Here is a 14,937-nt window from a genome sequence, read left to right on the forward strand (position 1 = left end):
TGGAAACCCCAAGTCTCTATAAACTTTTATTAAAATTAATTTTTTTTAAAAGAAATGTTCTAAGTAATAAGATCACTCTCTCTGCCTTTACTGGGGAGTCATGCAAGTGACCCTCCAGCGGGTTTTCAATCGCATGGGAAGATTTAGTCCATTTTTCTTCCATTGAACGGCTGTTGAATTCGAAATGTACTAACAGTTTAAATAACGTGAACATTTAACATGCCCTATCTTGACTCAGTGGAATGCTTTGGACAGGTGTTTCAGTGTTAAACCTCCTTCTCATTTTACAGAATGTGGCCAAAACGATCCTTATAGAACAAAAACCTTAATAAGAAAAAAAGAGTAGCTTATTATAGGAGTGGAATTGAAGAGCTGGTGACTAAAACCAGCCGTGGAACCCAAAGAATCTGGGTTGCTTAGACTGCTTCCTCAGTGTCACACAACCCCAAAGAAACGTCAAGCGTCAAGCACAGTAGTGCCTCCTGTGCTCGTTCACCCAGTTTGCAGCACGTATGATGACGCCCCGAAGACCTCTTAAACAAAAGCTAATGTGCAAACGGAGATTCCATCATTGCTCATGTAATTGGCTAAATAAATTACTTCCTTCGAAATATTCTATTGAGAAAGACCGGGTTCCGCCGACCACGATTCGCACAGCTGCGTAACGATGAGCGCGTGCGCAGTGGTGTCGGCTGCGCTTCCGGCAAGCAAAGGGGCGACCCGGATGCAGATACGCACGCACGCGCCCACACCCTCCTTCCCCTTCTTCCGCCGCCGCGGCTGCTCCCGCTCCCGCGTACACTAGTGTCGCCGTCCACCTGGCCACCAAGATGCTGCGAGCCTGTCAATTATCGGGCGTGACCGCCGCCGCCCAGGTGAGCGCGGGAGTGACGGCTCCGAGAAGGCGCGTGAGGAAATGGATTTGGGGCTGACAGCTGAAAACGGGGAGACTTTGCCCATTCGCAGGCGCTAGGACAAGGGCATTTGTCAGTGTCGCCCTCATTTTAGGAGTTCCATTCGGATGAATGAGGCAGTTAATTGTGGGGTCCTTCCGTACGAGATGACTGGAGGGTTATCGCTAGAATTGGGTGGGGTGTGGAAAGAAGCCGCTGGGAGGCGGGCCCGGCGCGGGACACCCGGCCTCGGGGAGGTGCTGGCCAATCAGCATCACGCTCCGGCACTTGCGGACCAATCTTTGCTGTTGGCGCTTGGCCGTCGTTAGGCACGTGAAAGCCATGGAGTCCCTGCACTCAGGGGGTGAAGGTCGCGATACTAGAACTACAGTTCCCAGCACGCCGTGCGCTCTGCCGTGGTGCCTTAGTAAGGGGCTGCCTGGGTTGTGGGAAAAGAGTACATGAATTGAGGTGTCAAGATTGTAATTTTATAGAAATAGTGTTGTTGTTTTCGTACCAGAGAGCACCTCCTAGCTGTTCCTATAACAAAATGGAAAGGTTCTTGTTATGGCGTTCCGATGTCTAGTGCTTGCTAGAGGACAGGAGCCGTGACCTTGTGTTCGACTGGGAGAAGAAGCTGACATTCTACGTCCCTGGGTTGCCACAGCTTTGGCTGAAGTTCAAGGAGCCCAGATATCTAATAACATTAAGCTTTGTATCATTATTAAAGTAACATCCTAAAGTTAAAAATAAAGATAAGCCTATTTCCATTGCTCATACTTCCCATAAAATGGGAGTTTTGGAAAAATATTACAAAATAAATACTTGCAGTTTTGGCATTAAATGAGCAAAATCTCTAAGTAGTTAGTAAGAGATAACTTTACATTTTCACTTTTGCGTTTTGCCCATTCATTGCTACAGAAGTAGGAAAATAGGTACTCTTTGGTATATATTAAAACACAGATTTCTCTCATTGCTTTTGTATCGCAACTGACTCATAACTGACTCTCCGGCCGGTTTCTGAGGCTGTAAATCACATGGAAGAAGATTGCCCATCTTTCTTACTTAAAGCCGTTGATTGATTTCAATTTTAAGACAAGTGCAGATTTTGGTGCAACTCCCCACCAGAGCTCCCTGACACAGCTTTAGGAACTTAAAATAACACTTATTGTCTTAAAAGTTTCTGTAGCTGGCGAGCTCTGGTGGCCTAGTGGCAAGAAGCTGTACTGTTATAATCCCAGAGGTGAGCAGTTTGAATCAACCAGATGCTTTGCCGGAGGAGGGACAATCTCCTCCTGTACCAGTCAGATCCGATTTGATGGTACATACACAGAAAACACATCCCCCCCCAAAAGAAAAGTTTCTGTAGCAACAATGAATGAATGAAAATCCAAAGTCTCTCTAAACGTTCATTAAAGTTAATTAAAAAAATGTTTCTGTAAAGTTTTAAGTTGGAATGAATGAGATAGTTTCTCTGCTCAGTGTCACACAGACTGCAGTCAAGGTGTTATTGGGCTGTTCTCCTTTGGAGTTCAGAGTCCTCTTCCAGTGACCTACAGTGTGTTAGCTGAATTCAGTTCCAGTCAGGTGTGGGATTGATGTTTCTTTATGCTCACCAGCAGTCACAAGGGACTTCTAGCAGCTGCTAGACATTGCCTGCAGTTCCTTGCCATGAAGACCCACAGTCAATGTATAACATAGATGTTTGGGTTTTTTCCTAGCTTAACAGGTACTCTTCTTTCTGTTTTTGAAATTTTTCTTTGCTGTCTTTCATTTCTAGACCCAGAGTTAAATAGCCTACGTGCACATCTGCTTGATTAACCTCCGTACCTCAGGCTTGGTTCTCTCGTGTTGCTATGTGCCACCGAGTTAACTATAACCCATAGTGTCCCTGTAATAGATCTGACTTTTACCCTATCCTAAAAAAACAAAACAAAACAAACAACAAAAAACAAACCAACCAACCAAACCTGTATGTATAAGGTGAACCTGTCAGAAAACAGAAACTCAAATATTTTCTTCTAATAGAAAAATGATAGAAAAATGCAAGATAGTACCCAGTCAAATGGAACACTTGTGAGATCCAGACTGTGTGCATCATAACAAATTACGGCTGGCATTGAGAAAAGTAAGAATCCCAGAACAACACTTCATTGTATTCATGCAGAATCCCAGAACATATGTGTTCAAGAAAAAAAGGCATGGTTGAAAATCAGAAAAGGTGTTTTTCAGGGCTGTTGCTTTTCTTCATACCTCTGGTAGAATGAAAGGAGGGATAACACTGATTTCATTTGGTACAGGAAAAATATGTGATAGAACCCAATGCTCTGTCATGATAAATACCGTGACTGACCAAGAATAGATGTGAACTTCTGTGACCTGATAAAAGGCATTTATGACAAACCTATAGCTCACAGATTGAAAGCTTTCTCCTGAAGATCAGGAACAGCAAGGGTGCCTGCTCCCTCACCACTGTGTTCAGCATTGTACTGGAATTTCTAGCCACAGCTGTTGGCTTTGAAAAAAAAATATGAGGCATTCAAATTAGAAAAATAATAAGAAAGATATTGCTATTGAAGTTGACATGATCATGTATACAAGGAATCCTAAAGAATGCATGCACACACACAGACACAGAACTGTTAGAGCTAATAAACATAGAGCAGAGTTGAAGGATAAAAGATAAACACACAAAAACTTTTATTTCTCTATACTAGCAATACAAAATATAAAAAGGCATTAAGAAAGTTATTAAAAAAAGAAAGTTATTCCATTTATGGCAGCTTCAAAAAATTATTTACGAAGAAGTTTAAGGAAGTATAAGACTTAAGTACTGGGGGGCAAATATACACTGCAGAAGTACTAATTGTTGCTGAAAGAAGGCCTACATAAATTGAAAAATTTTGTGTTTTTGTATTGAATGACAGTAATCCCCTGTTTATAGTTTTACAGAAATGGGAAAACTGGTCCTAAAACTTATTTGTAATTGCATGGGCTCTAGATATCTTGAAAAGAACTAACTACTTCATTTTAAGACTTTCTTAAGCTGCAATAACATAAAAATTACTACAGGCTCAAGGAAAGACAAAAATATAGATCAAGAGAATGAAGTCAAGAGACTGGGAGTAAAGCCATGCATCTGTGGTCATTTGGTTTTGACAAAATTGATAAAATTGTTTTATGATCCAGGAGGTATCAAAAGAAGATGGAGAGAATATACTGAGTCATTGTATCGAAAGGAATTGGCAGATACAGAAGAATTTAATGAAATAGCATTTGAGCCAGAGCCTATGGTGATGAAGGCAGAAGTTCAAGCTGTTTGAAGAAAATAGCAAAAAACAAGGCCCCCAGAATAGATGGTATACCAATTGACATATTTCAGCTAACAGATGCTGCCCTGGATGTGCTCACCAAGTTGTGTCAAGAAATCTGGAGAACAGCCACTTGGCCAACTGACTGGAAGAGGTCTATTATTTGTTCCCATCCCAAAGAAGGGCGACCCAACTGAGTTTGGAAACTACAGAACAATATCATTGATTTCACATGCAAGCAAGATTCTACTGAAGATTATCCTAAAAAGACTGGAACAGTACATCAGCAGAGAACTGCCAGAAGTCCTGGCTGGGTTTAGAAGGGGTCGTGGTACTAGGGATATTGTAGCTGATGTTAGATGGATCTTAGCTGAAAGTAGAGAATACCAGAAGAATGTCTGTCTGTGTTTCATTGATTATGCAAAGGCATTTGACTGTGTGGATCATAACTGTGGCTGACTCTGAGAAGAATGGGAATCCCAGAACAATTAATCGTGCTAATGCGAAACCTATACTTGGACCAAGAGGCAGTCGTCAGAACAGAGCAGGGTAACACTGCCTGGTTCAAAATTGGGAAGGGTGTACGCCAGGGATGTGTCCTATCTCCATAACTTTTCAACCTGTATGTAGAGCAGATTATCCGAGAGGCTGGGCTCTATGAGGAGAAGCGTGGCGGTAGGATTGGTGGACGATCTATCAACAATCTGCATTATGCAGATGACACAACCCTGCTCGCTGAAACTGAGGAGGACCTCATGCACTTGCTGCAGAGGATCAAGGACTGCAGCCTTCAATATGGACTGAGGCTCAATGTCAAGAAGACAAAGATTCTCACCACTGGACCAATCGGTAGCATCAGGATGGATGGTGAAGAGATTGAGATTGTTCACAGCTTCAGTTTGCTCGGCTCCATGGTCAACACTCTTGGCACCAGGAGCCAGGAAATCAAAAAACGTATTGTGATGGGAAAGTCTGCTGTTAGGGACCTCTCTAAAGTGCTCAGGAGCAATGGTGTCTCTCTGGAGACTAAGGTGCGCCTGATACAGGCCATGGTTTTTGCAATCACTTGTTATACATCAGAGAGTTGGACAATCACTAGGGAGGATAGAAGGAGAATTGACGCCTTTGAGCTGTGGTGCTGGAGAAGAGTATTGAATGTACCATGGACTGCCAAGAAAACACAGATTCATCCTAGAGAGGTTTAAAGCAGGCTGCTCCTTGGAGGCAAGGATTCTGGGGCTTCGCCTGTTATACTTTGGACATGTTGTAAGGAGAGACAGGTCTTTAGAGAGGGACATCATGCTGGGTAGAGTGGAGGGACAGTGCAAGAGGGGAAGACCCTCTATGAGGTGGATTGATTCAGTGACTGGGGTAATCGGGATGGGTGTGTCAGGGGCAATGCGATTGGCACAGGATAGAGCAGGGTTTAGGGCTGTTGTACATAGGGTCACTATGAGTCGCAAATGACTCGACGGCACATAACAACAACAATGAAAGAAAGAATAATATCTTTAATAAGTGTTGCTGAAACAATTGGAAACATGCAAGGAAATATAGTTCCTATTTTTATCACACCAAGTAGAAAATAAAATGGATTAAGCTGTACTGTATGCAAAGCTCAGTTTATAGGAAAGTCAGCTGAACAACCCAGGTTTAAATTCTACATCAAGGTAATGATCTAATCCTCATCATCCTTGCCTCCAAGGAGCATGCCGGCTGCACCCTCTCCAAGACATATGTGCTCTCTTGGCCATCCATGGGGTATTAGTATTTTCTCCAACACACAACTCAGAGGTGTCAATTCATTGTCCTACTCTCAGATGTGATTGAAGTGATTCAAGTGATTTAAAAGACCCTCACTTGAATCCGGTCCACCTGAATCAGGTCCTGAAATAGACATCATTGCTCCTTAGCATTTTGGAGAGGTCTCTGACAACAGACTTTCCCAGTGCAACATGTCTTTTGATATCTTGACAACTGCCAGTACCAAGGGTGTTGATTATGGATCCAAGTAAGAGGAAATTGTACCTATTATTCAACATTACTGATTGGAATATGGTTTTAATTGTTAGAAAGAAAAAGTCATGATAAAATATTTTCTTTTTCATACAAAAATGTGGAACCTAAAAGGCTAATAAAATTTTCATTTTTTGGAAACAGTATAACTGTTTCATAATCCTTTTCAGTTTTGATGCATTTTATAGTTGGTATGCTATTTAATTGAGAGCATTTCTTCCCCCGCCTTTCTTCCTTGGTGGTTCATAAAAATTTTATCTTAATATTTGATTAAATAAGGTTGCTGAAAAATGAAGTTCAGCTTTCAGAAAATAAACAGGCTAGGGGCTTGGCCAGGAACCGATGGAGATGAGGCGTCTGCCCCTCAGAGCCAGCATTCTGGTGTTCTGTGCCCTGTAGCATGTTAACCATGATGATAACATTTCCTGGGCTCTCACTGTATGCTAGGCACTGCTGAGTGCTTTACGTAACTTTCATCCTTATCAGCTGTCTGAGAAGAAGAGACCTTGAAGCAAAGCCAGAAGGGTGTGTAGAGAATCACCATAGGGAACACAGAAGGCATTTCCATCAAAGGCTCCATGGACAGTTCCACTACCACACAGTAAGCCAACCTCAGACACAGCTTCATCTTCAAGGTACAGAGCACAGTGCAAGAAAGTGACCCCCAGAATAATCTCACCTGCCTTCAGATTCGGTCCAAGAAAAATGACATTGTGGTTGCACCAGATAAAAACTATTTACTGATTGTCGTTCAGAAGCCAACTGAATAAACCTCCTTTCTTGGGTCCCTGTGCCAACCCACTGCAAGTGGAAATTCCCTAATGACCCACTCATACCGATCTGATGACCAAGGGTAAGCTGGTCGGTTCAGTCCCCTCTCCCCAGAAAGCTGCACCAGCTCCTCCCAAGTTTGCAAGCTGAGGGCCTTCTCTCTCCAAGGCTGCTTTTCTTTCACTAAAAACTAACATACTTTAAAAAAAAAAACAAAAGCATAGTGCAGTCACCGGTCAGCCGGCTGCCGGCAGAGGGAGGATGGCTTTTTTCTCTGCCGCCGGCCTGGTACTATTGCTTGGTGGCAGGGAATTTGCCAGCAGCCTCTTTTAACTTACAGCTTGCTATGCCTCAAGGACACACAACTCCAGAATGACCAGTATAAACTACCAGGGTGTCCAAGGGACTTAAACCCTGTGTGTGGGAGTGACATGGTCACATACCCCAATGAGTGTACCCTCTGCATGGAAATCAGGGAAGAAGGTAAAGATATAAAAATAATCCAAGATGGACCATGCTAATGGAGCAGTTTACAGAAACGAGAATGGAGACACCATCTTACCCTGGGCACATTAAGTGACTTTCAACATTCTCTCTTTTCCTGTATTTCTGAACCTGAGATTTGTTAATCAGTGTTTTCTGAGAGATGTCTGTGTGAGAGAGCTTATAAACTTCCCTTGTTTTCTTGTTTTTTACCTCTTGTTTTAAGTTCCTGCCCAGATGACTTGCACAGTGAGTGTCTCATTTTGTTGGCAATAAACCAGAATTGCATTAAATAACTACTGTTTTCCATTAAACATGGCCGTTTCCCCTAAAAAACAAAACAAAAAAAAACCACAACAAACCAAGACTGTGTGGCATTTAGTTTTCTAGATTTGACTCAGCAAATTGCTGACCAGAAAATTGTTGCCTTAAATAATGGAAATGTATTCTCTCTCAGTTTAAGGAGCTAGAGGTCCAAAATCGGGATTGGCAGCAGAAGTCCCAAGTTAAGTGGCTCGTTCTGGAGCCTCTGAGGGAGGATCTGCTCTGTGTTCTCCCCTGCCTTTGGGTGGCTGCCAGCAGTCCTGATTTTCCGTGGCAGCATCTTTTCTGTATCTGTCCTTGTGTCCAAATTTTCTTCTGAGCAGGTCTTTTGTCATGGATTTAAGGCCTGACCTAATCCACTGTGGACTCATTTTACATCTACAGAGACTGTTTTCTAAGAAGGTTACATTCTTAGATTCCTGCTGGGCATAAATTTTTCAGTCATGATTCATACACGATCTCCCCTTATGCTAGGTTCAGAGATTTAAATATTAAAAAATGGAACCTTGAAAGTAGAAAAAAATCATGGAAAAAATACATAGAATCTGAGGGTGTCTTTACTTGCAAGAATATAAAAAAAGTCTAAAAATATTGAAAAGCTGATTATTTATTATGCAAAAATAGGGTTTATTTATATTATAAACTACCATAAAGACAAGCACATCATAAAATAGAAATATTTGACATTATCAAACATAATTAATTTCTCCATGTGTAAAGAGCACAAATGTAGAAAAGGTCGAGCTAATTTAAAAAAATAATATGATTGGACATTTTAAAGAAAAGAAAGTATAAAAAGATCATAAATAGGAAAAGATAGATGGACAGTCTTAATCATAATAAAGGAATTGGTAATTAAAACTAAGTTAAAATGTTATATTTTTGTCCCATAGACTTTGAATGTTAAAACACAAAACCATAATATACAAATTTGATATACCATGTGTTGGGGACAATGTGGAAAAACATGCTCCCTTATTATTAAAGGGCAGTGTGGCTAATTTGGTAGTACTTATCAGCATTGTAGATTTTGCTTTCAGAATTGGTCATGCAGTTATGCTGGTAAAATGGTATTTGTACAATGGAGTATTCTGCATTCACTAAAAAAATGATCATGGATTCATGACATACTGCACAACATGGATGCCTCTAACATAAATTACCCTGAGTGATGTAGAGGGTGGATGTGCTGTAAGTCTGATTTTCTAAAAACCTAAGGAAAGATTTACACACACAAGTAATTTTGGAAGTTTAATGAGGATGGGATGGGAGAGAGAGAGGTGTAAAAATAAATAGATAAATTGGGTGGTGGGAAGGACAACACATTAAGGAGTTCGTTAGACATTGTAGTAAATGAACCACAATAATGGTATAAAAAAGTCTGAAAATTACTGTCATTTGTAACCATTCATTGAAATGAAAAAGCATGTAAAAATGATAGAAGTACAGTGTGCAGGCTTCAGCATTGTAAGTTAAATACATTAAGTAACATCTGTGATGAAATACAGGTGTTAACATTTACTAGGTAGCTTTTTAAAGTGTCACATAGAATGTTCTCACCAATACGTTATTAAATGAAAAAGCTGTTAAGTGCCAACAAGTTGACTGCAAGTCTTGAGGGCCCCATGAGTAACAGGTCTGAATCCTGCCCTAGCCTGCACCATCCTCAGCATCTCTTACACACTTGGACCCATTTTTACAGTCACTGTATCAGTCCATCATGTTGAGGGTCTTTCTCTCCTTCGCTGACCTTCCACGTTTTCAAGCATGATGTCCTTTTTCAAGGACTAACAACATGCCCAGGGTATGAGAGATGAAACCTTGTCTTTAAGGAGCATCCTGGTTGCACTTTCTCCAAGACAGATTTGTTCTTTTGCTAGTCTGTGGTATATTCAGCACTTATCTCTAGCACTACAACTTGGGTATCATTTCTGTCATCCTGAGTCATTGTCCAGCTTAGTCTTTAAACTTATATCATTACTCTTCAGCACTTTGGAGAGTTCTTTTACATCAGTTTTTCCCAATGCCAGGTGTCTTTGAAATAATTTTTTAATACTTTTAAATACATTTTATATTAGTGCCCATCTAAAATTTGTATACATTATGTTTCACACATTTCCTACATTCACATAGTGTTTTATCCAATCATTCCCATACATTGTTTTCTAAAACCAGTCACCAATACTCTTTGCCCATTATTACCCTTTTTTTTTCTTCAATAACACCTAAAGCTTATTGGATGTCAAGGACTGGTTAAGTTGCAGTGCAGGCTAGTCTAGCTAGTCAGCAGCTCACACACAACACAGGAGCCTACTATCCATTTCCCAAGGGATCATCCTGAGAATTGAGACCCAAGATGCAAACCCCGGTAGAGGCCTGGTCGGCCGCCATCTCACTTATTGTTAAAAGGGCCGCCTGCAGCTGGCTGGGGCCCCAGTTATGCATGAACTCATGCTCTTGTGCTGCAGCTTAACCCCCGGCCCCATGGGCAGGCGCACCAGGGTCTCAAAGGCTGTGCGTCTGTTACTACCCTATCTTTTTAGGTCCTCACTGGATCTCTCCTAATTCCTTCACCCCCTCCTTCCACCCACCAGATTCTGCAACCTTGTGAATTCCCTCCTTCCCCGTTTCAGTCCCCAGTCTCTCTTTCCTCCTTTAGATTTTTGTACGCATCTTACTAATTATACTTCTATTTTTTATGATCATGATGGTCTTATTTGTCCTTCCTGAGACTGAGTGAGCTCACTCAGCATAATACTCTGTAGCCTCTCCAATTTTACATAGTATTTTTTTTAAATCATTGTTCCTGAGTGCTGCGTAGTATTCCATCATGTGACTGTGTCACAAATCCTTAATCTATCTGTTTGATGGACATTTGGGCTATTTCCATTTTCTTGCTGTTGTACACATCAGTGTACTGATCTACATTTGTGTCTCAGTTCGATTTTCCTCAGGGTATATTCCTATCAGTGGAATAACTGGGTGCGGTGGAATTTCTACGTTCATTTTTTTGAGGAAATGCCAAACTGCCTTCCAGAGTCATCTTACCTTTTTACAATCCCACCAACAGTGTTTGAGAGTTCCAGTCTTTTCATATCTCCTCTCTAACATTGATTGCTGTCTTGTTAAACTTTGCCACTGCTGCTGTGGTGAGATGGTATCTTATAGTGATTTTGATTTACATCTCTGATTACTAGTGAGTCTGAGCATTTCTCATGTGTCTGTTGGCCATCTGAATATCTTCCCTTGTGAACATTCTTTCAATGTCTTTTGCCCATTTTGTGATTGGATTATCAGTCCTTTTTCTTGTGGAGGCCCTATAGGAATCTGTAATCTTTTGTTATGAAACCTTTGTCTGAGATGTCATTGCCAAATGGTTTTTTTCCCCAGTCAGTAGGTTTTATTTTCAATTTTTTTTATTTATTTTTTTTTGGTAAAATTTTTTTTCTTGTACACGGGCTTAATCTTTAGAAGATCTTATTCATTGATGTTGTCCTCTCCTGGTTGTTCAGTCTTTTGAATTTTTGATCTCTGGTACCAAGCATGTTGTTTGTGAAATCTAAATAAGGTGAAATCATTGACTACTTCAGTTTTTTCTCCATCTGCCATGATGGAAGCCTAGGAAAACATTCAAGTAAACTGTGAAGTCATTCTGTATAACATGTTGATTGCAGTAACTTGATAACATCTCCTCAGGAGCAGTTATATAAAAATATGTATAACAGACACTTGGGTGAGTGTGCATAGAATACCTCTGGGTACACGAGAGACGGGTAGCATTGGTCAACCATCAAGAGGAGAACTGATGGTTAGGTTAGGGAGCAGAAGTAGGAGGGAAACTTCACTCTATGCAATGTAAACTTTGTCATTTTTATTTTAAAAGTTAGACCTTGCACTTATTTAGTACTAGAATTAAAAAAACTTAAAATATAATACATTCTCCCAGGAGAGGGACAAGGGTCAGGGTAAAGAAAATAGATGGTGTGGGTAGAGAAACATGTTTAAGAAAATATTGAGGGAATTAAGGCGATTTCAAACTCTGGTGTAATTTGGTTCTTGCCTCTCAGAGATAGTTTCTTTTATTATGCATGCTGCTTGAAATTCTAATTAGCCAAATTATCTGCTATTAACAGCATTTTTAATAGTTGACCTGAATATATCTTTATGCTTCTGGAAGTTAAAAATAAACCTTAAATAAGACTCAGCTTGAATGTTTTTTTAAAATATACCCCACCCCAAGTCAGCTCAGAGCCTTGGTGGCATAAGGAGTGAGTACCTGATTTCTCCTAAGTATGCTGGTGATATGAACCTACCTAGAAAGTTGGACAGTAAAAAAAAAAAAAGAAGAGAACAGAAGAAAGAATATAAAGATGGGGGACAAGCAAAAATAAGAAAACAAAAGAAAGTTGGACAGTGAATAAGGATGACAGAAAGATTGATGCCTTTGAGCTGTGGTGTTGGAGAAGAATGCTGAATAACTCATGGAATGCCAAAAGAACTAACAAATATGTCTTGGAAAAAGTGCAACCAGAGTGCTTCTTGGAGGCAAAGATGACAAAACTTCATCTCACACACGTTTCTAGGAGAGGCTATTCCTTGGAGAGGAACGTCATGCTTGGAAAGGTGGAGGATCAGTGAAAGAGAAGAAGACCCTTAACCAGATAGAAGACCCTTAACACAGTGTCTGCAGCAATGGATTCAAGTGTGTCAGAGATTAGGAGGATGGCACAGATAGAACAGATTTCTGGTCTTTTGTTCATATGGCAGCTGTGAGGCCTAGTTGACTCAGTGGCACCTAAAAACAACAGTGCCTACATGACAGAAAGACCCAAAGACCTGCCTCTTCAAGATTACACCAAGGAAACCCTGTGGAACTTTTCTGCTCTTACATGAGGTTCCTGTGAATTAAAATTGAAGTCAGCCACATTGAGGCACTAGTGATTCCTGTGAGAATGTTCACTTTCCTTGGTGTAACCCCGGTTCATTTCCTGGCCTACATCATACACACAACCACCGCTGTCTGTCAGTAGTGGTTGGCATGTTGCTGATCAGGTTTCCGTGAAGCTTCCAGCGTAAGTGTGGAAAGAATGGTGTGGTGAGCGGCTTCTGATTCAGCCAGTGAAGACCCACAGTGATTCCATCCACAGCTTATCATTGCCATGTGTGAGGGAGCCATGAGCTAGAGCCTGCACAACATCAACTAAGAACAGTTCAACTAAGTAAAATTGAAGCAGTTCTCTTTGAAATTTCCATACTACCTGTTTCACAAGGCTCTCTGGTAGCCTGTCAGCAAGGAGCTGTGCTCCTAACCCAATAGTGTCAGACTCTAGCACTTAAATCAAGTAGCGACTTCACTGGAGAAAGCTGGGCAGTCTCCTCCCAGGTGAGTTAGAGCCTGGGTCAGCTGTGAGCTGCTTCCGACTCCATGCAGTGAGGGTTAGGGTTGTTGTTATTGTTAAGTGCCTTTAAGTTGCTGGCGACTCATTGTGACCCTATGTACAACAGCCTTAAACCCTGCTCTATCCCTTGCCAATCCCACTGTCTCCAACACACCTATCCCCATTACCCCAGTGACGGAATAAATCCATCTCATTGAGGATCTTCCTCCCCTGCACTCTCCCTCTACCTGCCCAAGCATGACATCCATCTCCAAGGGCTGGTCCCTCCTTGCAACATGTCCAAAGTATGTCAGACAGAGCTTCAGAATCCTTGCCTCCAAGGAGCAGCCTGGCTTCACCCTTTTCAGGATGAATTTGTTTGTTCTCCTAGCATTGCATGGTATATTCAATACTCCAGCACCAAAAAAAGGCATCAACTCTCCTATCATCCCTAGTCATTGTCCAGCTCTCTGAAGAATAGCAAGTTATGGCAAAGACTATGGCCTGTGTCAGGCACACCTTAGTCTCCAGACTTACATTGTTGCTCCTCAATACTTTGGAGAGATCTCTGAAAGCAAATACAATTCATCTTTTAATTTCCTGGCTGCTGGTACAACGAGTGTTGATTATAGAGCCAAGCAAACTAAAGCTGTCAGAAATCTCAATCTCTTCACCATCTATCATGCTGCTGCCAGTCGACCCAGTGGTCATCTTTGAGGTTTAGAGAGCAAAAGGAAAACGCTGTTCTCTTAGGAGGCATTTTTAAAATGTTGAGCATTCTCTAAGTAATTGAAATGTCTTAATACAAGGAGTAACTTCTTTGTTTTAAAAACATGGTTTTTTTAAAATTGTTCTGTTAATTAGACTTTTACCTCTGGGTTTTGGGAAATAGAATATAACTGCAATTCTAATTCTTAAATAATTTAATGTATACGCTTGCTGCAGAGGGTCAAAGACTGAATGAAGCCTTCAGTATGGATTGAGGCTCAATGTCAAGAAGACAAAGATTCTCACCACAGGACCAATTGGCAGCATCAGGATGGGTGAAGAGATTGAGATTGTTAACAACTTTAGTCTGCTTGGCTTCACGTCAACACTCTTGGCACCAGTACCAGGAAATCAGAAAACGTGTTGCGATGGGAAAGTCTTCTGTTAGGGACCTCTCCAAAGTACTGAAGAGCAATGGTAGGCTCTGGAGACTAAGGTGCATCTGATACAGGCCATGGTCTTTGCAATCACTTGTTATGCATCAGAGAGTTGGACAGTGGGCCGAGGCAGAGGTGTGAGTGGACCTGGGTCTCTGCAGCTGGATTTTTCTCTTCCTTCTTCCTTCCTTTTCCCTTTCCTATTTGAGATTGGCATCGAGGGGGTCGAGTTCGGGTGGCGGCGCTGGGTGCAACGCAGGGGTCACGGCGACGACAGCTGACGGCTGGAAGAGCAGGCTTCCTTCGCCGCTGGTCCTCCTTTCCCGGTCCGTTCGGTGTCAGGCGCGGCGGCGACGGCGGGCGCGGCTGCCGGACTTCGTCCTTACTCCTGCTCCCCCCGGCGCCCAAGCGGGCACTCTTCCCTTCGCTGTCCCTCGACCCTGCACTCCGGGGACTGGGCGCCTCCCCCGGCTCACCTCAGGGAGCAGAGGCCGGTCTCCTGCTTGTCTGTCGCGCCTCCATGTCGGATAACCAGAGCTGGAACTCGTCGGGCTCCGAGGAGGATCCGGAGACGGAGTCCGGGCCGCCTGTGGAGCGCTGCGGAATCCTGAGCAAG

At 42.0% G+C, this 14,937-nt stretch overlaps 2 protein-coding genes across 2 annotated transcripts in view; both read left to right on the plus strand.

Annotated features, from left to right (window-relative positions):
- The first annotated feature begins 667 nt into the window (after nucleotides 1-667).
- On the plus strand, nucleotides 668-7,512 carry LOC102866046 (pancreatic secretory trypsin inhibitor-like). Its single transcript, XM_006900384.1, has 2 exons — nucleotides 668-796; nucleotides 7,348-7,512. Exons 1-2 carry the CDS (start codon nucleotides 668-670, stop codon nucleotides 7,510-7,512), a joined length of 294 nt encoding a protein of 97 aa, XP_006900446.1.
- A 5,711-nt stretch (nucleotides 7,513-13,223) lies between these two features.
- IMMT (inner membrane protein, mitochondrial) overlaps nucleotides 13,224-14,937 on the plus strand; it is a 38,453-nt gene continuing 36,739 nt past the window's right edge. The window contains exons 1-2 of the mRNA XM_006900385.1: nucleotides 13,224-13,228; nucleotides 14,664-14,910. Of these exons, the coding sequence (XP_006900447.1) occupies nucleotides 13,224-13,228; nucleotides 14,664-14,910 (252 nt within the window). The remainder of the gene's footprint in view (nucleotides 13,229-14,663; nucleotides 14,911-14,937) is intronic.

The sequence above is a fragment of the Elephantulus edwardii genome, unplaced genomic scaffold, assembly GCF_000299155.1.
Source record: "Elephantulus edwardii isolate Elephantulus edwardi_28Jun2011 unplaced genomic scaffold, EleEdw1.0 scaffold00283, whole genome shotgun sequence".
Lineage (NCBI taxonomy): Eukaryota > Metazoa > Chordata > Mammalia > Macroscelidea > Macroscelididae > Elephantulus > Elephantulus edwardii.

Coding starts and splice junctions, on each gene's coding strand:
- LOC102866046 (XM_006900384.1), top strand. CDS start 668: ATGAGCGCGTGCGCAGTGGTGTCGGCTGCGCTTCCGGCAAGCAAAGGG. Junction 797..7,347: donor GCGGCTGCTCCCGCTCCCGC/GTACACTAGTGT, acceptor CTATGCCTCAAG/GACACACAACTCCAGAATGA.